The sequence below is a fragment of the Pecten maximus genome, chromosome 10 (genome assembly GCF_902652985.1).
Source record: "Pecten maximus chromosome 10, xPecMax1.1, whole genome shotgun sequence".
NCBI lineage: Eukaryota > Metazoa > Mollusca > Bivalvia > Pectinida > Pectinidae > Pecten > Pecten maximus.
In genome coordinates, this window is record NC_047024.1 from 40,110,697 (window position 1) to 40,137,573 (window position 26,877).

General features: G+C 37.2%; 2 protein-coding genes across 2 annotated transcripts; both read right to left on the reverse strand.

Moving 5' to 3' along the window:
* Positions 1-831: 831 nt before the first annotated feature.
* On the reverse strand, positions 832-10,896 carry LOC117335700 (glutamine amidotransferase-like class 1 domain-containing protein 1). Its single transcript, XM_033895867.1, has 8 exons — positions 10,818-10,896; positions 7,684-7,760; positions 7,199-7,304; positions 5,769-5,876; positions 4,222-4,319; positions 3,501-3,594; positions 2,854-2,965; positions 832-2,056 (listed from the first exon to the last, which is right to left on the reverse strand). Exons 1-8 carry the CDS (start codon positions 10,867-10,869, stop codon positions 2,029-2,031), a joined length of 675 nt encoding a protein of 224 aa, XP_033751758.1. The 5' UTR covers positions 10,870-10,896; the 3' UTR covers positions 832-2,028.
* A 7,807-nt stretch (positions 10,897-18,703) lies between these two features.
* Positions 18,704-23,671, reverse strand: LOC117336483. Its single transcript, XM_033897031.1, has 2 exons — positions 23,592-23,671; positions 18,704-21,188 (listed from the first exon to the last, which is right to left on the reverse strand). Exon 2 carries the CDS (start codon positions 21,178-21,180, stop codon positions 19,939-19,941), a length of 1,242 nt encoding a protein of 413 aa, XP_033752922.1. The 5' UTR covers positions 21,181-21,188; positions 23,592-23,671; the 3' UTR covers positions 18,704-19,938.
* Positions 23,672-26,877: the final 3,206 nt, after the last annotated feature.

A 26,877-nucleotide genomic window follows, 5' to 3' on the forward strand; every position in this document is an offset into this window, starting at 1 on the left:
TTTAGCGGAACACTACAATAAACAACGTTTTGCATTAAAAGAAATTATATTGTGTCTGAAGTTTAAATACCTGAAATATCATCGACATTATAATTCATAGAACAGAATCCTTCAAAAAATTACAGCGCCAACCAGGGGCGTAGCCGAAGGTGTTTGAATGCGCACGCACTATGATATATTTACATTTTCTCCGCATTTCCCCATTGACACAATGCTAAGAGGCAGTTGCCAACATACGCCTATAACACCCAGTGTCTCAGGCTATAACTCCCAGTGGGCCATGTGACATTTAAAAAGATTTAAAAAAAAAAAATTTCAGTTTTTTTTTTCAAAGTTGACGGAAATGGTAAGACAATGTAAATATAAGTATTGAACAGTGGTTTTAATGTTGTTATAGTCGATATGGCAGCAAGATGTATGGTGGGCAAATGTAGCACGTGAACGCCGCAGGCGCGAGCGTACTTTCGAATGGGGGTCCGGAGGGGATGGGGGGTGGGGGGGCACCCTCTGTGAAAAAAATGAAACATGGACTTCAAATTGTGCCATTTGGTCGTATTTGGATAACCCGTGTGATCCATCATTATACAAATAATTAACGTCAAAATGGACCATTCTTATATGTGTTTTACTTCTTTGATGAAACATCCGTATATATTGTACTAAATTTCATTTGATGGACTGGCGTAGAAAAAATGATTTTATCAGGGTTATAAAATTTTTGTTAAAATGTGATTAGCCTAATCACCTTTTGAACAACTCGGCCCAGAGGTAAATCGTTCTATATCTAGTAACAGCAGTACTATAATGATAAAACGAAAAAACACATTGACAGTTGTCAGATAATTTATTTATCTTTTTCCTAATGAATGACTTATGATCAGTACATAAATATACAATGAAATTGATCACAATTAAATGATAATTATTGCACAATATATTCTTTTTTCAGTTTACACTGACATAATACACTATTGACATAAAATGACAATTATCACATAGAAAACATACACACTCTTCACAAAACGAGGAAATTCACATATGGTAAAGATAACGAAAGTTCCTGATAGACTTCAAATAGTTTGAGATGATTTTATCCATGATCTTATTTAAGTGTTTTCAGAAAGGTCAATATTTATGTGTAGGATGAATTGTTTCTGTAATGCAATATGATGTATCTGCAGTCCAGCAGGGAATTTTGGGACTTGGGATGTTCTGGTTTCATGCTTTTTTCAGCGGGACTGGCTCAAATCTTCTGAGTACCACCTGGGCCCGGGCTGGGATTACATTTTGGAAACAGTGTTCTTGCCTCGCTTGAAAAAAATTGATGGCTACCTAACTGAACAACATTAACAATGTCTTGTACCATCCATAGCAAGGAATATATTTATCCATCTTTGTTCCCAGTAGATAATCCAGTAATCTATGACCCCAATCCAGCCCCCTTTCACCTCTTTTGATAATCCAGTGACCTTTGACCCCATTAGATAATCCAGTCACCTTTGACCTCTGTAGATAATCAAGTTTTTTTTTATCCTAGTAGATAATCTGATAATCACTTTTACTCTTAAATAACGAATATGAATTAAAGTAGAAATATGTAACAGGGAAGTACAGTGCCTGCATGGATTGTGTGTGAGGAAAACAGCAAACTTGTCTCCAAATCACAGAAGGTTCAATTGTCAGTCCACTAAAACCCTGACTGGATTGTGGGACAATCTGTCCCCTAAAACCCTGACTGGATAGTGGGACAATCTGTCCTCTAAAACCCTGACTGGATAGTGGGGCAATCTGTCCCCTAAAACCCTGACCAGATAGTGGGGCAATCTGTCCCCTAAAACCCTGACCAGATAGTGGGGCAATCTGTCCCCTAAAACCCTGACTGGATAGTGGGGCAATCTGTCCCTTAAAACACTAACTGGATAGTGGGGCAATTTGTTCCTTAAAAACCTGACTGAGTAGTGGAACAATTTTTTCTCTAAAACACAGACTGGATAGTCAAATAACTTGATAATGGTTGCTTTGGCAGTATCACCGCGGACTCATCACTTTGGCATGCCTGTAGGGAAAATAAAAGATATTCAGTTAATCAGAAAATATTATCAAAAGTGCAACGAAACGCTATGGAGGAATTCTGCTATTGAATGCATAAATTCAAAGTACTGTAGTAATTTAAAAAGATCTAGACAGTTCCCGACTTACATGGCCACATACAACCATCTGATATGTAAATAGACAGGGCAGAAACAATAATACAGCCTTTTAAAACTTAATATGATGACGGCAATTAGCTAACATTTGTTCAAACTTTTTAATATATTTGTTACATTTACATCAAGTTAATGAAAGATGTATAAAAAAATATGTTTCCAAAAATAAAGGTTTCAAAAAATTTTCTTATCTACATTTTGTATTAAACCAATTATGTGCAAAACAAAAGGTCTTGTTTGCAGATATGTTGCTTTCAGTCAAAGTGAGCATCTAAATTTGTGATGTTTTTCTCTGATTTGTTGAAAATAGATAAAAATAAAATAAAAGTTGTGTTGTATTTGAGGTTTGTGTTAGCATAGCTATCCAATAAGCACCAAAGACAATCTTGACAGTGTATAATATAAACAAAATTTCTAATATAAATCTGTGCTCTGATGGTTTATATTAATTTATATTAAAATCTTTCACATGTCAATGTTCCAATTAACTTGGATGTCACTTTGTGAAGCACTTAACTTACATGATGTATATGACTGTTGTTGATAGCTGGCTATAATATACATTATATACAGTACTATTACAATATATGGTATTTAGGTGTATACAGTGTAGTTAACTAAGGGTTCTGGTCTATGGAAAACTTACTTCGGAGCACACATCAGTGTCAGGTTCTGTACCGCTGTTAATGTTGACTGGACATTCTGACCAGTGATCAGGTGACGGTCAATGATGATATGAACAGCATCAGGTTCACTAGCTGTATAAAATATAAACAGAATCAAGTTCACTGGCTGTATAGGATTTAAACAAAATCAGGTTCACTGCCTGTATAAGATATAAACAAAATCAGGTTCACTAGCTGTATAAGATATAAACAAAATCAGGTTCACTGGCTGTATAAGAATTAAACAAAATCAGGTTTACTGACTGTATAAGATATAAACAAAATCAGATTAAATGTCTATAACATCTTTTAAATGAACACAACAGCAAATACACACAATATGCTATTACTACATATCTAACTTTTTCAACAAATTTATCATGACAACCTAAATTTTTCTCTAGAAAGCACAAAAATTGTTTCACAATTAAACTCATGATCATATAAAGTATAAGTAAGTTCCCAGAGCGCTGGCAATGACATTCTATAAACAGCAACGATCACCATTCCCTTGACCTTAATATATTTGCACCCTGAACTGTGAACCTAATTTATAAATTGTATCCATTTATAATTTAACAGCAGCCTGTGTTAACGTGTCTATACAAGTAAGTAAGATTATACCTACAGTTGTAATTTCCACCGTTGTCTTTGATAAAATCCTCTATAATGATGGGCAAGGAAGCAAATTCTGTAGATCGGGCAAGCTCAAACACCGACGGCTACAAATTGCAGAAAATACAAAATATTCATTCAAAAATTATAGAAATTTAAGTTAACAAATGTCTATAAATATCTAATCACTAAAGAGTTATTCATTTTACAGTTATAAGCAAATAATTAATATACAATGTATGAGCTAAAATTCCTTAAATAGCTTTTCTGTTTTTGCCTTTGACCACAGAACTCTAGCAATGACTAGACATAATACAAATATATTTGTTTCCTTACACTGACAAACAGTTTGAAGACAAATGACCTCTAGACTAGTAATGTACACAAAGGTTAGAGGGTAAAGGTTATTGGGAGCTTAGGTATAGTGGGTTAGAGATTGGAGTTTTCAAGTTGAGAGCTGGAAGAGGGGAGAGGGACTTAAGGAATAGTTTGATTTGATGACATTTTTTTTCTGAAGGGTGGGGGTGGGGGTGGGATTATGTATCAAGGGTATAGGAGTTGAGGGTCTGGATGGAAGAGTTGTGAAGTGGGGGTGAGGGAATCGGGGATGGATGTTATGTTGAGGGTTTTTGGTTTGGAGTGCATGGGATATGAAGAAGTGTGGAAAGTGTTGTGGTTATGGAGAGGTGATCGAGGGGAGTGTTGTTGATGATAGCTCAAGAGACAATACTGACTCCTGTTAGACTGTAGCTGTCAAAACACCAGGAACGTCCACCATCTTTCTTTGAAGCAAAAAGACCAGCTACGCCATGACCAACAGCACATATACCTTCTGTATAATGGACAAAACAATTGATGTAATTAAAATTAAAACCAATTAAAAATTAATATCAGCTACATGTATACAGGGTTCACCCTGGACCCAAAAATCATGGGCCATTTTGACAAGATTTCATCAATCGTATGGGGCCAAAACATAGAAAAATGAAGAAATTTGTGAATTTTGGTGGGCCCTTTTGGAAAATATGGGACAAATGGCCCCATGGTCCCCTCCCGAGTTATTCCTGTGTATATATATATATACATTGTATATATTTTTGTGCACAATATTTTCACTTGTGACCTTTGACTCCTTGATATCAACCCTTACTAACTGATTATTACCAAAACCCAATCTATTGTAGGTGTATTAATAAGATAACTACGCTGCTAATATGAACACGATCTTTTCAGATGTTCGTGATATATCTTGTACACAAACTTTTTAATTCTGACGTAGGCAAACATGGATGATCAGATAAAGTAACTTTCACTATATAACGTCACAACAGGAACTTAAACTGTAGGAGGAGTGCAGACAAACTTCTGTACTCAGACACACAGAACGATGGAATGACTGATGGACAAACGGACCTCTAATGTTGTTGTAAGGATGTAACAGAGCGAATGATGCCTCCGCTAGTGATTGAACCCGGGACCTCTGGATTACTAGTCTTACGCTCAACAGATCGAGCTAAAGAGAAGTTCTATCTAGCCGATCCGTATATTGCAACTAGTATTTACCAGGGCTACAGGGGTATAAAAGCACCTTCACACAAACAAAGCATTTTAACTGCTGGTAGATCCAGATATCCTGAGACAAACTTTTAACAGACTAACACAAATACCAATGGTTAAAGGAACTTCCAATCCCAACTATAAACCTCTTCAATGGGGAGGCCCAATAAAACAAAACATTTTTAACCCTTTCACCCCTACTGACCATATTGGACTTCAAATTATGAAAGAATGGTAGAGTCCACTAAAGTTTCTTAGGGTTGAAAGGGTTAATGAATTAAACATGTCCCCTTATTATCTATAGAGATAATTTCTGTTTTAAGGGGATATGACAACGTCAGGAAATAATGAATTGATTAACATGAAAATTGACATGAGTGATCCTTGCACCACCAATTGCTTTGCTGCAAAAATTCACGATGTCTTAAAAGCTTCCTACGCTAATGTTCCCAATATCTAGGCTTTTCATGTATCAACTATTACAAACTGTACTCAAGCATAGATCTGATGTTCAGATAAGAGATGGGAGATAGCATTTTATGAATGTTTCATATCCCATTATCATAATTTGGATGTAAAAGGGGGAAAAAAGGCAAATTTAAAGTTTTGCAGTCAAGAAAGTACACATTAGTTTCTTCTAAAATGAAATGAATCAAACTTTTCAGTCATTACTGATAAGATAATATGATTGTGTACTATTGCGTACAATGTATTACTGACTTACTTTTCTCACTGATGAAGTGGGAGAGAATCTGTCCCAGGTGTTGATCGGTGGCCAGGTCGTACAGAGCCCCAGGGGCAGAGGGCAGCAGGAGGGCACTGTACCGTGCAGCTTAGAAATCAATGTCAATAAAATACACATAAACATCAACATTAACAAAATAAATATCAACAATGATAGAGAGCTATAACTCTGTAACATAAGATAAGAAATAGGTCACAACTCTGTGACACAATAAAGGGTCACAACTCTGTGACACAATAAAGGGCCTAAACTCTGTGGCCGAAGTTAGATAAAGGGCCACAACTCTGTGACACAATAAAGGGCCATAACTCTGTGACACAATAAAGGGCCATAACTCTGTGACCCAAGATAGATAAAGGGCCATAACTCTTTGGGACAATAAGGGCCAAAACTTTCTGGCACAATAAAGGGCCATAACTCTGTGACCCAAGATAGATAATGGGCCATAACTCTTTGGGACAATAAAGGGCTATTACTCTGTGACCCAAGATAGATAAAGGGCCATAACTCTTTGGGACAATAAAGGGTCACAACCCTGTGACACAATAAAGGGCCAAAACTATGTGACACAATAAAGGGCCATAACTCTTTTGGAAAATAAAGGGCCAAAACTCTGTGGCATATTAAAGGGCCATAACTCTTTGACACGATAAAGGGCCATAACTCTGTGACACAATAAAGGGCCATAACTCTGTGACACAATAAAGGGCCGTAACTCTGTGACACAATAAAGGGTCATAACTCTGTGACCCAAGATAGATAAAGGGTTACAACTCTGTGACACAATAAAGGGCCAAAACTCTGTGACACAATAAAAGGCAATAACTGTGTGACACAATAGAGGGCTATAACTCTGTGACACCATAAAGGGCCATAACTCTCTGACTGACGATAGATGAAGGGCACAATAAAGGGTCATACATGAATTTCTCTATATATAACACTAGGACAAAAGAATTGCCTTTGTTATGCTATACAATTCAATTCTACAATAAAATATAAATGCACAATTTGGATATGTCCAAGAGAAAATGGTGGGCATCATGAACAGAACAGTTTGTTCATTTGTCGATTCAGAAGTGCTCAAACTACTCGCACACTAATTTCTTAGGAAGCCGAGTGATAGGATGTCTGGTGTGGTTGTTCTGGTGTTGTTGCCAGATTTGTGCTGGATGTTGGATAGCAAAAGACAGGCTTCTTACATATTCATTGATGTAGCCACCAGCTACTACATGGACACCAAGACTCAAAAGCAAACAAATATGTTAATACAAAATATATAAGAGCTGAGAGTATTTGTTGCTTTATATCATATCATATAAAAGGACACTTGCATTACTTCATCTGAAAAAATAAGCAACTGAATAAAACCAGTCAACTCAATCTTAATGCAATAATGTAGACATTACCATCAACTGTGTCCAACGCAATAGGTGTAGAGGTTGACTTGCTACGAAATTCATTGAACCATCGTCGGTTGCTCTCGTCCTGCTGAGTGTACTCAACGTTGCGACCCTAAAGGAAACATTGGAAACAGAGTACAAACAAAGCTATATCAGAGATACAACATAATGAAAAACATGATTACAGAAACCGAAATATCAACAAAAATCTATCAAATTATCACAGAAAATCAAATTTATAAGGATTAATTAAATCTCACAGGGGGATTATATAAAAATATTAGTCTAGAGACAAAGTTTTTGACTGCATGATGGAATTATATTCAAATTACTTTCTATACATTTGGATACTGGATTCACTATTCATCACCCTAAAGCAACAGTGATGTATCTGTATGAGATTTTTATTACATGTATCTTGTATTTTTTTTTATTTGTAATTAATGCCCTTTAATTTGGATTTGATGTTTTTTTTTTATTAAGATGATTACCCCTGGAGATGCCAACTGGATGTTGAAGTTAGAGCTTGCTAGGTTGTAGGCCTGGATAAATGACTGTGCAGACACGCCTGTCAATAAAAAAACAATTGTCAACTCAGACACAATTGATGTAATTTTGTGCAATACAAAAAATAAGACATATATACACGTACATCAACTAATGGAACAAATATCATGCCAACCATTTCTTCTTTAGATGGAAACTAAATATGTTTTACACCAATTTATGTCATTTCTTAACAATCATTAAAACTTGATCATGACCATTATCCATAGTTTCGAAATTCAAATTGTATGGTTCCACCCTTATATTCCAAATGACCTTTAGTCTGAAAGCCAGTTGAGAATTGTGCCATTTTGGGTCAAATATCATAATATTTTGCAATTTTTGAGAATTTTTTAAGCTGTTACCATGGTATTCACAGCTCTAAAAATCACAGAAAATATCAGTTTACTTATCCTTCAGAGCTCTATTAAAATTGCAAATGTTGTACAGATTTCAAATATATATACTTTATTAGAGGTTATATGTAAGGTTAACTGGCAATGTTTACATATCTAAAGCATGTGCCATATTTTTCAGAATTTGGCATTTTTACTGTACACTGCTACCTTATAGGGGCTGAAAAATGTTATTTTTTGGAAATTATGCTTAATTATGCTTGATTAAGCTTCATTTTAGTTCATTATTGCTCAAAAATGCATAAAAACAATTTAAAACTTGTTTATTATCAGGCTTGTCATATTAGAGGAATCAAGGGAGGTAACTCGCATATTTACCCATTTTAAGGGTGGGTTAATTAAGCATAATGTTAATGAGTCAGTGTAAATTGAAAAGATATTCTATGTTTTATAACAAACCCAAAATAACTTATTGGGTATCTAACAAACCATATAGACTGAATTCTGGTTTGTTTTACCTGATTTATTACCCCGTATCCATGGAAACTATTACAGTAAGTGTTATTTTTTGAAATATTTGGTGAAACCATTATTTTCAATTTATTTATACATTGGTAAGCATGTAATTTCAATTGATGGAGTGTACGGTTGATACAATATTGTCAATTATTGTCACTTCCTTCGGTAAAGCAGAAAAAATAGCATTTTCCGCATAAAATGGGATCAGCGGACACTTTCATATGATCATTGGTACATATCTGAATTACCGGGGTGGAAACAGATGACTGTGATGTCATAGGCATGACATTTTGAAATCTTGGATGTCATGTCATGATTTATCAGTTAGAATATTGCATGTGTTGCTAAGCTGAGGTTTGGAAAGGAATTTGGTTATTTATTATGACACCATTGAGTATTTATGACGTCATGGATACCATCTGATGACATCATAGTTACTGATGACGTCATGGTAACTATGACGTCATATTACAAGGCTAAATTTGATAGTTGTATAGTATTTTTTGCTTGATTACATGCACAGAGACTCAAAGTACCACATTCAACTCAAAACACAACTTTATTCAAGAGATATACAGAATTATGGGAGTTTTCATCTTTAAAATTACCTCCCCTTATTACTGGATTGGGAGAAAAGTTGTCAAAATACACCTCTCAGGGAAATCAGCAATGCTCGGTGACTATTAAAGATACACAGTAACCCGATATGTCATTTTGTTCGTCGGAACATATTCTAGACATTCATTGGCTTTTTAGTAAAATTAGAATTAACAAAAGTGATGTATAAGGTAGCACACCACAGTAAGACAGCCTGGCCATGGGCAATTTTTTTGTTAAGCAAATAACTCCTGTATTATGATATGTATAAAAAATGAAAAAATAAATGTACACTATAATTGGTATATCCAGTATGAAGTAGTACATACAGGCTTCACATTTATTAAAACAAAAATCAATAAATTGGTTCCGGATTTTAAATATCCGGATTTTCCGAACGTGTGTTTACACAGGAAATTTAGTTTGGCCTACAGCGCAAAATGGAAGCCCACAGAAAAGGTAAGATAGCGGAAAAACTTAATTTACAACATATGTCCAAACAAGATTAATTCTGTCTTTGGGATAGAGATATTTAATTTTGAATAGGTTTCAGAAAAAAAATTGTGTAGAGAATTGTGCCATTTTGGGTCAAATATCATAATATTTTGCAATTTTTGAGAATTTTTTAAGCTGTTACCATGGTATTCACAGCTCTAAAAATCACAGAAAATATCAGTTTACTTATCCTTCAGAGCTCTATTAAAATTGCAAATGTTGTACAGATTTCAAATATATATACTTTATTAGAGGTTATATGTAAGGTTAACTGGCAATGTTTACATATCTAAAGCATGTGCCATATTTTTCAGAATTTGGCATTTTTACTGTACACTGCTACCTTAAGACCCAATATAGTCTTAGGTCCCAATGATGATGGTGATCATGATCATGATCACGAAGATGATTGTTATTGTCATCCATGATGATGATGATGAGGAGGAGGAGGAGGAGGAGGAGGAGGAGAAAAATTAAAAATTAAAATTTTTTTATTACAATCTGATTAAAATCAGCTGTTACATGGCTACGTTTACTATGCACTACGCATGTAACAGCTGATTTTAATCGGATTGAAAATTATTATGACGTCACAATGGAAAAATATATATATATAGAGTCTATATATTCTTATGTCAACATTACCCGAAATTGTTACTTAAATTATTCTTTTAAAAAATTATTTTTAAAAATCAGCGTATTGCATATTATATGCCAGTTGAGTTATACGTTTGTAACTAAAAATAGCCAAAATCACGTTGGACGTTGGAAAGTACCAAACATTTATGCAGTGTTTACCTTGTCGTAAATTAGATCGCAATTAAATTACAGTGTATATCAAAATTTACTGCTAAATCAATTTTGTCTAATTAGTAACAAATCTATCCTCGAACTGGCGTATAGGCGAGTTCGCATATTTTACGCAAGTTGGAAGTTTTCCCCAACCTGTTCAATGTTTGATTACCAGACAACTGACCGACACGCCCCTTCCATAAATATGTTCCAGTAACTACGGAATCTCCTGTTCGTTCATGGTAACGAACGAACAAAGCATGAAAAAATACGGTTTCGTGTTTAAGTGACAAGAAGTACTAATCATGTGACATAATAACCTTCATTTCCGGCACTGAGCACCAACAAACAATTTGGTCTGGGCGCAGCCATCTTTTCAGTTTGTTTTTACGATTAGAGTTATCTATCTTGAACTGGTTGCTCGTCATTTACAGGTGGCAGCGAAAAATTTCATATTCAAAGAAAATGAAATTAAAACATTAAATATATTTAGTTTATGCTAATACTGCAGATTTAAATTAAAGTGAGAAAATCACTTAAAAATATCATCTTTCACTTCACAAAATACGCGTGAATAATAAAATAAAGAAATGATTCAATCGTATTATCCATATTAATTGAAAGCTTCCAGAAATAAGACGGTGAATTTGATTAGACACCTATGTTCCACTCAGCCAATCAACGCCTTCGTTACATTTTCCGTCCGGAATACACGTCAACATGGTAGGTATTAACTCAGTGAAATAATCTGTCATAAAAAGTAAATGATAAAATGTGAACAATGCTCAGATTTTAGTGCCGTTGTCATATTATACTTTTGAAGACACAGTGATACACTTTTAACGATTAAATGTATGTTACGAACGGCTACCACACCCATTGCGAAAACAAATATTCTATCTAGACGACTTACACTGTAGTATCACTGACACTTACATGTACTCTACTCCAACAATGTTAGAGGTTCAACATGGCGAGAAACTTTTGACAGGCGCCATGTAACATCCGATAGAAAAAGAGCCGACCAGCGGCCTCTTATGTTATAGGAGTACACTGACACTGTACATGTGATACAGACATAGCTCATCGTAGCTAGCTGTACATGTCAGAATGTCCAAGTCTGGTGTACAGAGGAAAGTTGTATAATAAAAGACCTGCTAGAATATATGATCACTGAATATTCTAAACAGCTATCCCAAACAATCACGAACTTGCAGATCTAGGCTAATGTTAAAGTGTTATAACACAGGGGCATGTCTAGTCTAGCTAGATCTTATATATAAAAAAATAGCCTGAACTATCTCTATATATTGACAGTATATATATAGGTATTTCTGGCTATTTTCTAATATAAGCCTAGACATGCCCCTGTAGTTATAACACAGGGACTTGTTTAGATTATTTATTGACATAACACATTACAATATCTTACCAGAGACATATATAGATCTACATGATGTATATATGTCTCTGATCTTACACAGTATACATGGAATGATAATTAATAGCTTGCTGTCTTTTATAATCATTTGTTTTTTACTGGAAATTCATATTAAAGATAAGTATATACTTCATGCATATGTAGTGTGTAGAGGATAAGTGATCCTGTATTGATGAATAAACTTTATTTCAGTTCTAAGTTCCATCCCTATAGAACATTTTCTCATTTTTGTCATTTTTCAGTCGGCCCTGTTTAATTTCCAAAGCCTCCTGACAGTAATTCTGTTGCTGATATGCACTTGTGCCTACATCCGCTCCATATTTCCTAGCTTTATTGACAGGAACAAAACTGGGTGAGTATTTATTACTGGTAAATATTGATAAGTAATGTAATTGCTTATAATTAGCTGGACCTTTAATTAGAGTTCCTGTTCTCAGTAAAACACAAAACATTTTCTAAACATTTAGAAATAATTTCTCGGTAAAACATACAATTTTTCAGAGATTTAGAAATAATTTTGATATAATTTGTCATTCCTCCAGGTCAGTTCTACAGTCTTTCAGTTGATCGTGAGCCAATTGAAATTCAGTAATTTATAAGTTGTGATATTATTTGTAAAATCATAACCTGACCAAAGCATATTTTTGATAGATATTTATGGCAAGACAACTTAAAATTTATTCAGGGAGCATATGAAAATTATTATGCTGATCATTATCTTCATAAAGTGATACCAGATATCTTACTACTAGGGATATCTTAAGATATTTCATGTTGTATGTAATTATAAGATATCTTATGTCACTTGATGAAATACAGGATCTGCAATGCCCCTTGAATATTATCCATTCAAAGTTCAAATGCAAGAATGAAAAATACTCTTGAGGATCAGCTGAAAACCCTGGAACGTGTCTCATGAACATTAATCATTGTTCTCCCAACAGTACTAGTGTTAGAGGTTGATCATGACATGGGGAGAAATTTACGGGAGCAGGCGATGTGTCGCAGTCGGCAAAATAACGTCAGATAATAAATTGTGCGACCAGCTGCTGCCTCTTATAATTTAGGAGTATATATCTTCATTGTTGATTGATTAATAACTTTACCTATACATATATATCATATATCAATTAATAGAATGTCTTTTATTTTTGATATATTCTTATTCCTTTCCATAATAAAAATGGACACTATTGCAATGGGTATTACTCCTTGCATCTCTGTCTATCTCCAAGTGTAAACGTCTATTTCTTTATTTTTTTTTCAGGCTCTTGGGAACTTTTTGGAAGTGTGCCAGAATAGGTATGTAGGTCACTTGACCAGTTGTTGATGGACATCTAAGTTGAAATTTCCACTTTCAAAATTTAAATTTCTTTCAAAGGTCTATTGTTATAATGATGTAAATATCATTAATTAAGAAATCAGATATCTTTTTCTGTAGAGGTGTCATGAAATAACTGGCCATAGCCTGTCTTATAGAGAAATAAATTTGATAGCTTTCATTAATTTTCTGATAAATATGAGTTACATTTATCTCATAAATAGAATCTTACACCTGCATTTTTTTTGTGTAAAATGGAATTTATTAATTTAAAACTTGTTTAATAAACAATAGGCTCATGACATGATTTAACTTGTTTAATAATTTACATATTTGATCGTGTAGGAGCCTCCACATATTTAATGGGGTTACTCAGAATTTTCATATCTTTTTAATGCATATTTAATGGCATACACAATGTACTTTATCTGGTTCACAGGTGAACGACTGAGTCCTTACGTGGCATTCTGCTGTATTGGGATGGCGGTCAGTGTGCTGTTTCTGACCTAGCTAGTTCATATCACTTAGGACAACAACTATATCATTGGTTCTGTAATCAGCGCATTATTGGGAATATCAGGAATAAATAAGTTGGATAAAGAAAAGGACGACCGTTGATCAAAAGTTCACTTTCTCATGAATAGAATGAAAATGGTTGTATTTTTGAATGCACAAATGTGAACGACAAATGAGTGCCATGGACCAACTGATTATCATTGTACGAGAGGAAAATATCCAAATCCTGGGCCACACAATTAAAATGTTCGACTGATTGGACCAAAGTAGGCCATCTGAGATGATCCCGACCAAGTGTTGTTATTTTTCGGGTCGGTCCGAAATCCAAGATGGCCGCCATAGCCGCCATCTTGAAAAACACATTTTAAACTTCTTCTCAAGTTCCAATAGTGCCATTGAGCTGAAACTTGCCTGCAATGATCCTGATATGATCCCGACCAAGTGTTGTTACTTTTCGGGTCGGTCCAAAATCCAAGATGGCCGCCATAGCCGCCATCTTGAAAAACACATTTTAAACTTCTTCTCAAGTTCCACCAGTGCTATTGAGCTGAAACTTGCCTGAAATGATCCTGATATGATCCCTACCAAGTGTTGTTACTTTTCGGGTCGGTCCGAAATCCAAGATGGCCGCCATAGCCGCCATCTTGAAAAACACATTTTAAACTTCTTCTCAAGTTCCACCAGTGCTATTGAGCTGAAACTTGCCTGAAATAAATCCTGAGATGATCCCTACCAAGTGTTGTTATTTTTCGGGTCGGTCCGAAATCCAAGATGGCTGCCATAGCCGCCATCTTGAAAAACACATTTTGAACTTCTTCTCAAGTTCCAAGAGTGGGATTGAGCTGAAACTTGCCTGAAATGATCCTGATATGATCCCGACCAAGTGTTGTTACTTTTCGGGTCGGTCCGAAATCCAAGATGGCTGCCATAGCCGCCATCTTGAAAAACACATTTTGAACTTCTTCTCAAGTTCCAAGAGTGGGATTGAGCTGAAACTTGCCTGAAATGATCCTGATATGATCCCGACCAAGTGTTGTTACTTTTCGGGTCGGTCCGAAATCCAAGATGGCCGCCATAGCCGCCATCTTGAAAAACACATTTTAAACTTCTTCTCAAGTTCCACCAGTGCTGTTGGGCTGAAACTTTCCAGAAATGATCCTGAGATGATCCCCACCAAGTGTTGTTATTTTTCGGGTCGGTCCAAAATCCAAGATGGCCGTCATGTCCGCCATCTTGAAAAACACATTTTAAACTTCTTCTCAAGTTCCACCAGTGCTGTTGTGCTGAAACTTGCCTGAAATGATCCTGAGAGGATCCTGACCAAGTGTTGTTATTTTTTGATTGGTCTGAAATCCAAGATGGCCGCCATCTTGAAAAACACATTTTAAACTTCTTCTCCAGTTCCATTGGTGCCATTGAGCTCGAAATGGGTGAGGATGTTAAGGAAGGAGGGCCAACAAAGTGTTGTTATTTTTCGGCCTAGTAAAATCATTGACTTGGCAGCTATGGCGGCCATTTTGTTACATGATTGTGCAATCATGGTTTTCCTGAACAATGCCTATTTCAAACTTCTTCTCAAATTCCACTAGTGGGATTCAGCTCTAACTTACCAGAAATTATCCTTAGATGGTCCAGACCAAGTGTTGTTATTTATTGGGTCAGTCAGAAATCCAAGATGGCCACCATGGCCAACAGTGCCACTATATACTTGCTACAGAGAATACATTCTACAATAATATAAGGGTTTTAATTTAGAGTCAGATGACCGTTAAGGCCCCTGGGCCTCTTGTTTTGTGTAAAATGGAATTTATTAATTTAAAACTTGTTTAATAAACAATAGGCTCATGACATGATTTAACTTGTTTAATAATTTACATATTTGATCGTGTAGGAGCCTCCACATATTTAATGGAGTTACTCAGAATTTTCATATCTTTTTAATGCATATTTAATGGAATACACAATGTACTTTATCTGGTTCACAGGTGAACGACTGAGTCCTTACGTGGCATTCTGCTGTATTGGGATGGCGGTCAGTGTGCTGTTTCTGACCTAGCTAGTTCATATCACTTAGGACAACAACTATATCATTGGTTCTGTAATCAGCGCATTATTAGGAATATCGGGGAATAAATGAGTTGGATAAAGAAAAGGACGACTGCTGATTGAAAATTTACTTTCTCATGAATGGAATGAAAACGGTTCTGTTTTGGAATACACAAATGTGAACGACAAATGAGTGCCATGGACCAACTGATTATCATTGTACGAGAGGAAAATATCCAAATCCTGGGCCACACAATTAAAATGTTCGACTGATTGGACCAAAGTTGTTCATTTATGAAATAAGGACGGACCTTTTTATTTTATGTTGCTTTCAGAAAATCCTTGACCATGACTTTTAATGACTGTATGAAAATTTGCAGGTCCATCAGGATTTATGCCTGAAGTGTTACACTTAAAGAAAAATTATAGAACCGGTTTGTCTGCATAAATGGAAAGGCCTCCGGTTAGATATTCGTCTATAAATACATGTTATGTACATGAATAGTGATATATCTAGTCAACTTCCGTTTATAAGATAAAAACTACAAACATCTTGGACATTTCACTATTTTTTATTTACATTTCCTAAATTGGAGTGAATGCCTTGATGAAAACAAAAATCTTTTTAGTACTGGATATATCATTTTATATTAATCAGGGCTCAAAGTGGATATTTTTACCAGGTGGCCTATTTGTCTTACCAAGTCATAAAATCTAGGTGCCAGTTCGAAGTAAGTTGCCCGGACTAGCTGTCCTCGTAATAATAAAAAAAAAAAAACTTTCAATTCTTTAGGTCAGTGTAACATCTCTCTGTAACTTTTTCGATGTTGACTGTCATTTTAGCATTGACTGCAACCTTTGAAAGATTCAACCAAATTGCAAATTTACACAATTTTTTTTATTGGCCATGCAGAAGCCTTATAGGTCAATAACTGGTCGCCAATGGTTAATTTAAGGCGCCATGGCCACTAAAATAGGCTCCACTTTGAGCCTTGTTAATTAATAAGTATTCATAATTTGTTAATTGGAAGTTATTAGCAAATTGAAAGTTACTCCGACATGAAGTATAATTAAAAGTCCCTGCAGAATTTTACAATGGATGTCTTCGGGAGGACGAGATGGTGTTTGTTTTCCCTTGAGATTTAAAATGTGCCCACTACAAACATTATGTATGTATTTATAGGGTATTATGATAAATGTTTTATGTAAAAGGGAATGTCAGAAACTCAGTGCTAGTATGAGTAGATGTTTGATGTGTGTGGATAAGAGAGAGAGAGGTGGGTGTATAATTGTTTTATAGTCATTGTATAAGTGTGTCATTGTCTTCATATGTCAATAAATCACATTCTAAAACATCACATGATTTCATTATGTACAATAATACTTATATATATATACTTGCTGTCGTGCAAAAGTTCCTCAACACATGGATACATGGATTTGTCTGGTCATTGTAAAATGACTTTGCACAGATTCTCAACCTACTACAGGGGCATGTCTAGTCTTATATTAAAAATAGCCAGAAATACCTATACATGTATATTATAGGTATTTCTGACTAGTTTTTAGCTCACCTGCCCAAAGGGCAAGTGAGCTTATGCCGTGGCGCAGCGTCCGTCGTCCGTCCGGCCATCTGGTGGCGTCAACTTTTCCATTTAAACAACTTCTTCTCAATAACCAAATGACCCAGGGACTTGATATTGGGTCTATAGCATGCTTGGGAGAAGGGCTACCAAGTTTGTTCAAATGAATGACCTTGACCTTCATTCAAGGTCACAGGGGTCAAATATGCTAAAATATTTTAAACAACTTCTTCTCAATTACAAAGAGTCCCAGGAAGTTGATATTGGGTCCATAGCATGGTGGGGTAAAGGGCTACCAAGTTCATTCAAATGAATGACCTTGACCTTTATTCAAGGTCACATGGATCAAATAGGCTGAAATACTTAAATGACTTCTTCTGAATAACCAGGAGTCATAGGGAGTCGATATTGAGTCTGTAGCATGCTGGGATGAAGGGCTACCAAGTTTGTTCAGATGAATGACATTGACCTTCATTTAAGGTCACAGGGATCAAATAGGCTGAAATCTTTAACAATTTCTTCTGGATAACCAAGAGTCCCAGAGTGTTGATATTGGGTCTGTAGCATGCTGGGATGAAGGGCTATCAAATTTGTTTAAATGAATGACATTGACCTTTCAAGTCGAGAGCAGTCAAATAGGCTAAAATATTTTCATGACTTATTTTCAATTATTGAAAGGTCCGGAGACCTTTTATTTGGCTTTTAGCGTTCTTGGATGAAGGCTAGTAAGTTGAATGAATGAATGACCTTGATCATAATTTAAGTTTGAAAGAGTTAAATTGGCCTTGGATCTTATATATGGTCTCTGATACACCTGCTCTTAATTATGTTTATCTATGAAATGGATCACTGGATAGCAGGTGAGCGATTCGGGTCCATTGGGCCCTTGTTGATATAAGACTAGACATGCCCCTGTGAACCTCAATTTCAATTCACCTATACAGTAGTATATATGCATTGTACAAATATACACAGTGAGTTGGGGATCCCGTGTAATATGTAGGTTAAAACATATTAAATTCCTTAAGATAATAATCGTCCGTGACAAATGCAAATACGTTGAGAAATACCCTGCTTCTATGGAGCTCAATTACATATATAATTTCAAAAAACTACAAAAAAAAAAAAAAAAAAAAAAATTAATAAATAAACAAAAAAATAATAATAAATGAAAAAAAATGAAATGAAACAAAATAAAAATTAATAAATTAAGTTACATTTTCAAATGGTGCCAATATTGAGTAACATACAGCTATACAATTTAATTTGTTCTTCCATGAACGAGAAGAGACATAAATATACACAAAAATATAATATTTTAATCAAAATCGATAAAACAGAGCAAATATATAAACAAAAATCTATGGAGACCTTAAAAATTGACAAGAGAGTAATCGAGATCAGCTGTTCCGGAATATTAAGCGTCTTTGGGTTTATCTTCATGAACTGAACGTTCTCAGTTCCCGCTATCACAAGACAAACACAAACAAACCACAGCTATAGCTATCCACCACATACGTGAGGGGCCGTGGTGGCCGAGTGGTTAAGGTGTCCCAACATTTTATCATTAGCCCTCCACCTCTGGGTTGTGAGTTCGAAACCTGCGTGGGGCAGTTACTTGGTCCTAATGATAGGCCGATAGTTTTCTCTTGGTACCCCGGCTTAATTTCATCCACCTCGAAAACCTAGCACGTCATACATACATAAACGATTAAACAACTGCAATAATGTATTAAAGCATATTTTGATGTACATACATAATTATATATTAGTATGATGTATAAGTTGATGTGTGGATGGTTAATATAATATTATTTCTTATGATCTCATTATTTGACATGTATTTGACTTTTCCCCCCCATCAAATATCGTGTTTACTAAAACAAGAAAGTTAAAGAAATGATAAGTACCGTATGTATAGTTAGTTATATGAATCAATACTATAAGTTACCCCAACAAAGTGTACCCATAAACACGTACATGTTAAGAATCTGCCTTACGATAAACATTAACGTCAGGAAGTTCAAATCCCAGATCAGCCACGCCGAAGGAAAACACTGTAAAGCACGCGAAAAAAAAAAACAAAAAAAAACTAGCAGTAGATGGAGTTATGACAACGATATGTCACCAGACATGTTGTTGGGGTCAGAGGAAACTCCGGCTAGGGTCATGTAGGCGGTAAACCTGTAACTGTACAGGGAAAATAAGTAATGTAGTTCCTTGTGTCACTATACACAGCACGTATAAAAAGTTTGAGCAAAAACTCAATAAGTTAGTTTTGATTCTAAAAGTAGATGGTTGTCACAGAATAGTTAATGTAATTTTCATACATTATATTATTATTCCTTATTTTTTGGAATAAAAGCCGTTTATTACGCATTGTTATGTAGATCTAATGTTGTTTTCAGAAGAACAAAATCTCAGAAAATTTCTCATTGTCAGATTCCGATGACATTTCGTTTCAGATTAGCGTCACTATCAAGCTTTGTTGTATCTATATTTACATGATTATGTACATATCTTTTTATTTTTGTTCAGCCCTTCAAGGTATTCCTAACATTCTGCAAAAGGTGAAAGATATTCCGCCTTTCCTCAGAGTGATGGAGCTGATGAGATAAGCTCTGCGCATGCTCAGCCTGCGCGAGGGCTTCTTCATGGTTCCCTTCAAACATTTGCAGCCTCGCTTGTGCAACATGAAAAAGCATCTTCCATTTCATTTCTAGTTTCTCCCATTCACTGAAGACTTGTTGAAGATCGTGCTTTGCCGAGACTATGTCGTTTTCGGATACGGACTCTGTGATACATTTTCCTCGGTGTGTCATACCCAGGCACAGAAGCACCTTGACCAGCAGACTTCTTCTAATGAACGATGAACGGTACTGCTTCTCCACTTCATTCCCACTGGTCATGTCATTTACGCTGGCCATCATTTTATCAAGAGAGTTCCTCATTTTTTGTCTGATGCCCTGTTCTCCGGTACGTTCATACGAAATACAGTCAATGCAGAATTCGGCAACATAGAAATTAACGAAATGAATCGCGTCCAACGGCAAAGACGCTGCCATCAGTTTGATACTGTTGTATTTCTGTACAGCATCTTCCAAATTAGATTTCCTAGGAAACAGCAGCATTTGTACCTGAACAGCCAAAACCATCACCGTTGAAATTAGTGGATGCTCGGTGTGAATTATCAGACTCCCCACATCATGAATTTGCGAAAGTACGTCACATGGTTTGTCTGCTTCCAACAAGAACCGAATCCAGGCCAATTTTGCGTCCATGACAATCCGCGCCATACAAGCCTTCTTCGTTGTTGATTTGCTATCTCTGTATTCGGTATCCCATCTCCACACAAGTCCGCTAACACGTCTTTCAAGTGTTTCGATCGCGCCATTATCGCGATACAATCTTAATTCTTCATACACATATTTCTCGTCTGTGATTGACAGGCTCTCAAGTTGTTGGTTGACCGCCATTTGGACAGTGTTCCCGTCCCGTTTCATTCGACAATACGTGTTGAGCAATCTCTTGGCCACGAATGTGTGTCTTGTATGTCTCAGACAATTTATAAGTATGTGAAACGGACAGGTATCCACAATTTCTAGAAAAAAATTTTCTGATCTGTGTCGACTACATTCGTCATCATTAATTCGTCGAATCAGTTGGCGAGACATCCCCCTCCGCCTGTAGAGTTCTGCCATGACATATCGCGGATCCACATTGTCTACCAGGAAGGTAAACAATGTTTGGACAACCTCTCTTTGGATTCTGTCCATGTGGAACTCTGGGAAAATCAAGGAACACAGAGATGTAAAACAAAAGACCCAATGGGCCTGTATAATTTATGCATTCATTGATTTACTTTTATCGCAAATAAAATTTCCTTGACGCATTCATATTTTTCCTTCGATGACCTTATAAATAATGGTTCAAAATCTAATTGGTAAAAAATATTATCAAAATTGACACATTTGATCTTTGATATTCGACAATAATTCTCACGTCCCTGTGATAGTTTATTAAAGCAGACACGTTATTATTAATTTCCACATCCCTGTGATAAATAAGATCCTGTCATTGATTCTCACGTCCCTGTGATCTATATACACCGTACTTGATTATCATCCTTGTGATAAATACATATCATGCCATTGACTCACACGTCCCTGCGATTAATATACATCTAGTCATTGACTCGCATGCCCCTGTTACAAACACACATCTTGTTATTGACTCACACGTCCCTGTAACAAACACACATCTTGTTATTGACTCACACGTCCCTGTAACAAACACACATCTTGTTATTGACTCACACGTCCCTGTAACAAACACACATCTTGTTATTGACTCACACGTCCCTGTAACAAACACACATCTTGTTATTGACTCACACGTCCCTGTAACAAACACACATCTTGTTATTGACTCACACGTCCCTGTTACAAACACACATCTTGTTATTGACTCACACGTCCCTGTAACAAACACACATCTTGTTATTGACTCACACGTCCCTGTAACAAACACACATCTTGTTATTGACTCACACGTCCCTGTAACAAACACACATCTTGTTATTGACTCACACGTCCCTGTAACAAACACACATCTTGTTATTGACTCACACGTCCCTGTAACAAACACACATCTTGTTATTGACTCACACGTCCCTGTAACAAACACACATCTTGTTATTGACTCACACGTCCCTGTAACAAACACACATCTTGTTATTGACTCACACGTCCCTGTAACAAACACACATCTTGTTATTGACTCACACGTCCCTGTAACAAACACACATCTTGTTATTGACTCGCATGTCCCTGTAACAAACACACATCTTGTTATTGACTCACACGTCCCTGTAACAAACACACATCTTGTTATTGACTCACACGTCCCTGTAACAAACACACATCTTGTTATTGACTCACACGTCCCTGTAACAAACACACATCTTGTTATTGACTCACACGTCCCTGTAACAAACACACATCTTGTTATTGACTCACACGTCCCTGTAACAAACACACATCTTGTTATTGACTCGCACGTCCCTGTAACAAACACACATCTTGTTATTGACTCACACGTCCCTGTAACAAACACACATCTTGTTATTGACTCGCATGTCCCTGTAACAAACACACATCTTGTTATTGACTCACACGTCCCTGTTACAAACACACATCTTGTTATTGACTCACACGTCCCTGTAATAAACGCACATCTTGTTATTGACTCACATGCACGTCCCTGTAATAAACACACATCTTGTTATTGACTCACACGTCCCTGTTACAAACACACATCTTGTTATTGACTCACACGTCCCTGTTACAAACACACATCTTGTTATTGACTCACACGTCCCTGTAACAAACATATTCTCTCATTGACTCACACGTCCCTGTAACAAACATATTCTCTCATTGACTCACACGTCTCTGTAACAAACACATCCTGTCATTGACTCACACGTTCCTATAATAAACATATTCTCTCATTGACTCACACGTCTCTGTAACAAACACATCCTGTCATTGACTCACACGTTCCTATAATAAACATATTCTCTCATTGACTCACACGTCTCTGTAATAAATAAACATCCTGTCATTGACTCACACGTTCCTATAATAAACATATTCTCTCATTGACTCACACGTCTCTGTAATAAATAAACATCCAGTTATTGACTCATACGCCCCTTGGATCAACATACATCCTGTCTTTGGCTTAAACGTTCCTGTACGTTCCTGTGATAAACAGGCATCCTAGCCTGTCATTGAATCACACCTCGTTATAAATACACATCTTGTTATTGACTCCCTAATTGACTCAAACGTCCCTGTAATATACACACATCCTGTTATTGACTCACACGTTCTTGTAATAAACGCATATCCTCTCGCTGACTCACACGTCCCTGTAACAAGCACATTCTCTCATTGACTCACACGTCCCTGTACTAAACACATATCACGTCATTGACTCGCACGTCCCTGTAACAAAACTTTCCCGTCACCTGCACAATGTATTGGTCCTCTTATCCTCGTACAGGTACTGAACATAAGCCTTGCATTGACCCACACGTCCCTGTGCTGAGGATGGAGAACAACCCGGAAATTCAGAACACGGCGATGATGTAAATGTTGTGTACCCATGTGTCTTAACTTACCTGTTGATTGTGTAACTGTTCCGTATGACCTCTAAGCATTACTGATAGACTTAAACATTCTCGCACTAAATCTTCATGGGGTATACCAGGATATAAAAATGGAAACTAATTAGTCAAAAAAATTTTTTTTTTTTCATTTTCCCTTAATGATTCACTCCGATTGGTTGAACATTCTTCATTCGTGTGGAACGGAATGTAGGTAACGAAGGCATATGGTGTGCATCATTATATCATAATCTGCATGGCACATTTATTTATGAAAATATAAAAAAAAAAGAAAAAGAAAAAATGATTTAAGTGTAAATAAGGTACATTTGTTGATTATTGCACGTGCACCCAAAAATAATTTTATATTTATATAAAAAATATGTAAACAAGTAGATTTTAAACTTACTCAACGCTTCCGGGATCCGTCTCTCGCATATTTTGGTATCCATGTCAACCTTTACTTTCATTTTCCTATATAAAAACCGAGGTAAACGTATCAATAAGTTTCATCCTTAAAACTAGCGGCACAAGAACTCATACGGGTACTACAATCCATTTCCCTGTATGTTGTTTGCCTAATGTAATAGCTTAGTTCCTGGCAGTTGCTGTATTTGTCAACATTATTTGAAATAATTAACTTTTGGCCCCTGCGACATTCATAGATGGTAATGGTCATTCATTTGAACCATCTTTTATGCCCTTGTTACAGCATAATTTTCGAAAATATTATCTATCTGAGCCCGAATTTCCATCAGAGGTTACTAAAACTCCGTTTGACCTTGTTTGACCTTGTTGGTTAAGGTTACTAATTTTGATGGTCCAGTTTGTTTGTTTATTTGTTTCTTAAGGTTCTACGGTTTTTCAATGACAGCTAGGGTCATTTTAGGGCCAAACAATATACTATACTTATTATCTTTTTTTATTTGATTTGGGTTTTAACGCCTCCCCCCCCCCCCCCCCCCCCCCCCAAAAAAAATAAAGAAGATTAGAATGATAAAACCTATAACGGATAGATGATGTGAACTTTGTGATATTCTCTAATAGACGACTTCCACAATGATCATGTCAGGGTATCGGGCCGACCAGCAATTGGAACGTTCTTTTGTAAGAGCTGCGGGTATTTCAGGCTAGGCGATTGGGTGCCGTAGATCGTGAGTTCGAGGCCCGGTCAGGGCGGGAGTCAAAAAGTTGTCTTCCTTCGTCATTTGTGTTACTATGGTATATAACATGTATAACGTCGAAGGGAGTAAGGTTAACGGACAGCAAAGTCTTTAGAATAGATCGATGTCTTTCAAATATATATATAAATGCATGTAAGTGTTTTTGAATATCTAAATAGTGCTTTCGAATCCACGGAATCGAAGAGATATCCGGGACTCAAAAGTAGTTACTAATGTCACCAATGTGCATAAAATCGGAGAATTCTATCAGAAAAAGCTCAAATATGAATTGAGAGTTGCACGCTTAGCATATTGCTGGATATTCTCGTTTTAAAAGGAACGAGTTAGTAGGATATGTACTTGGAACAAAAACTATGAATTTGCATGGCGACTTCTGAAAATATAAACGGATAATGACACTAGATGTTCCGGAAGGGTCCAAAGTTAACTCCCCTGACTGGTGGTAGGGACTGATCCCCTACATTGACCAGAGTTAACTCCCCTGACTGGTGGTAGGGACTGATCCCCTACATTGACCAGAGTTAACACCCCTGGACTGGTGGTAGGGACTGATCCCCTACATTGACCAGAGTTAACTCCCCTGACTGGTGGTAGGGAGTGATCCCCTACATGGACCAGAGTTAACTCCCCTGACTGGTGGTAGGGACTGATCCCCTACATGGACCAGAATTAACTCCCCTGACTAGTGGTAAGGACTGATCCCATACATGGGCCAGAGTTAGCTCCCCTGACTGGTGGTAGGGAGTGATCCCCTTCATTGACCAGAGTTAACTCCCCTGACTGGTGGTTGGGACTGATCCCCTACATGGACCAGGGATAACTCCCCCTGACTGGTGGTAGGGACTGATCCCCTACATGGACCAGAGTTAACTCCCCTGACTGGTGGTAGGGACTGATCCCCTACATGGACCAGAATTAACTCCCCTGACTGGTGGTAGGGAGTGATCCCCTTCATTGACCAGAGTTAACTCCCCTGACTGGTGGTAGGGACTGATCCCCTACATGGACCAGGGATAACTCCCCCTGACTGGTGGTAGGGACTGATCCCCTACATGGACCAGAGTTAACTCCCCTGACTGGTGGTAGGGACTGTTCCCCTACATGGACCAGAGTTAACTCCCCTGACTGGTGGTAGGGACTGATCCCCTACATGGACAAGAGTTAACTCCCCCTGACTGGTGGTAGGGACTAATCCCCTACATGGACCAAAGTTTACTCCTCCTGACTGGTGGTAGGGACTGATCCCCTACATGGACCAGAGTTAACTCCCCTGACTGGTGGTAGGGACTGATCTCCTACATGGACCAGAGTTAACTCCCCTGACTGGTGGTAGGGACTGATCCCCTACATGGACCAGAGTTAACTTCCCCTGACTGGTGGTAGGGACTGATCCCCTACCTGGACAAGAGTTAACTCCCCCTGACTGGTGGTAGGGACTGATCCCCTACATGGACAAGAGTAACTCCCCCTGACTGGTAGTAGGGACTGATCCCCTACATTGACCAGAGTTAACTCCCCTGACTGGTGGTAGGGACTGATCCCCTACATTGACCAGAGTTAACTCCCCTGACTGGTGGTAGGGACTGATCCCCTACATGGACCAGAGTTAATTCCCCCTGACTGGTGGTAGGGACTGATCCCCTACATGGACCAGAATTAACTCCCCCTGACTGGTGGTAGGGAGTGATCCACTTCATTGACCAGAGTTAACTCCCCTGACTGGTGGTAGGGACTGATCCCCTACATGGACCAGAGTTAACTCCCCTGGACTGGTGGTAGGGACTGTTCCCCTACATGGACCAGAGTTAACTCCCCTGGACTGGTGGTAGGGACTGATCCCCTACATTGACCAGAGTTAACTCCCCTGACTAGTGGTAGGGACTGATCACCTACATGGACCAGAGTTAACACCCCTGGACTGGTGGTAGGGACTGTTCCCCTACATTGACCAGAGTTAACACCCCTGGACTGGTGGTAGGGACTGTTCCCCTACATGGACCAGAGTTAACTCTCCCTGACTGGTGGTAGGGACTGATCACCTACATGGACCAGGGTTAACTCCCCTGACTGGTGGTAGGGACTGATCCCCTACATGGACCAGAGTTAATTCCCCTGAC

What these genes read in the sequence shown, in the direction of transcription:
- LOC117335700 (XM_033895867.1), bottom strand. Translation starts at nt 10,869, where the DNA reads ATGGCTGCGCCCAGACCAAATTGTTTGTTGGTGCTCAGTGCCGGAAAT. An exon ending in TGCGTTGGACACAGTTGATG is followed by an intron (nt 5,877 to 7,198) that starts GTAATGTCTACA and finishes TTGATTTCTAAG; the next exon opens with CTGCACGGTACAGTGCCCTC. An exon ending in CAACGGTGGAAATTACAACT is followed by an intron (nt 2,966 to 3,500) that starts GTAGGTATAATC and finishes TATTTTATACAG; the next exon opens with CTAGTGAACCTGATGCTGTT.
- LOC117336483 (XM_033897031.1), bottom strand. Translation starts at nt 21,180, where the DNA reads ATGGACAGAATCCAAAGAGAGGTTGTCCAAACATTGTTTACCTTCCTG.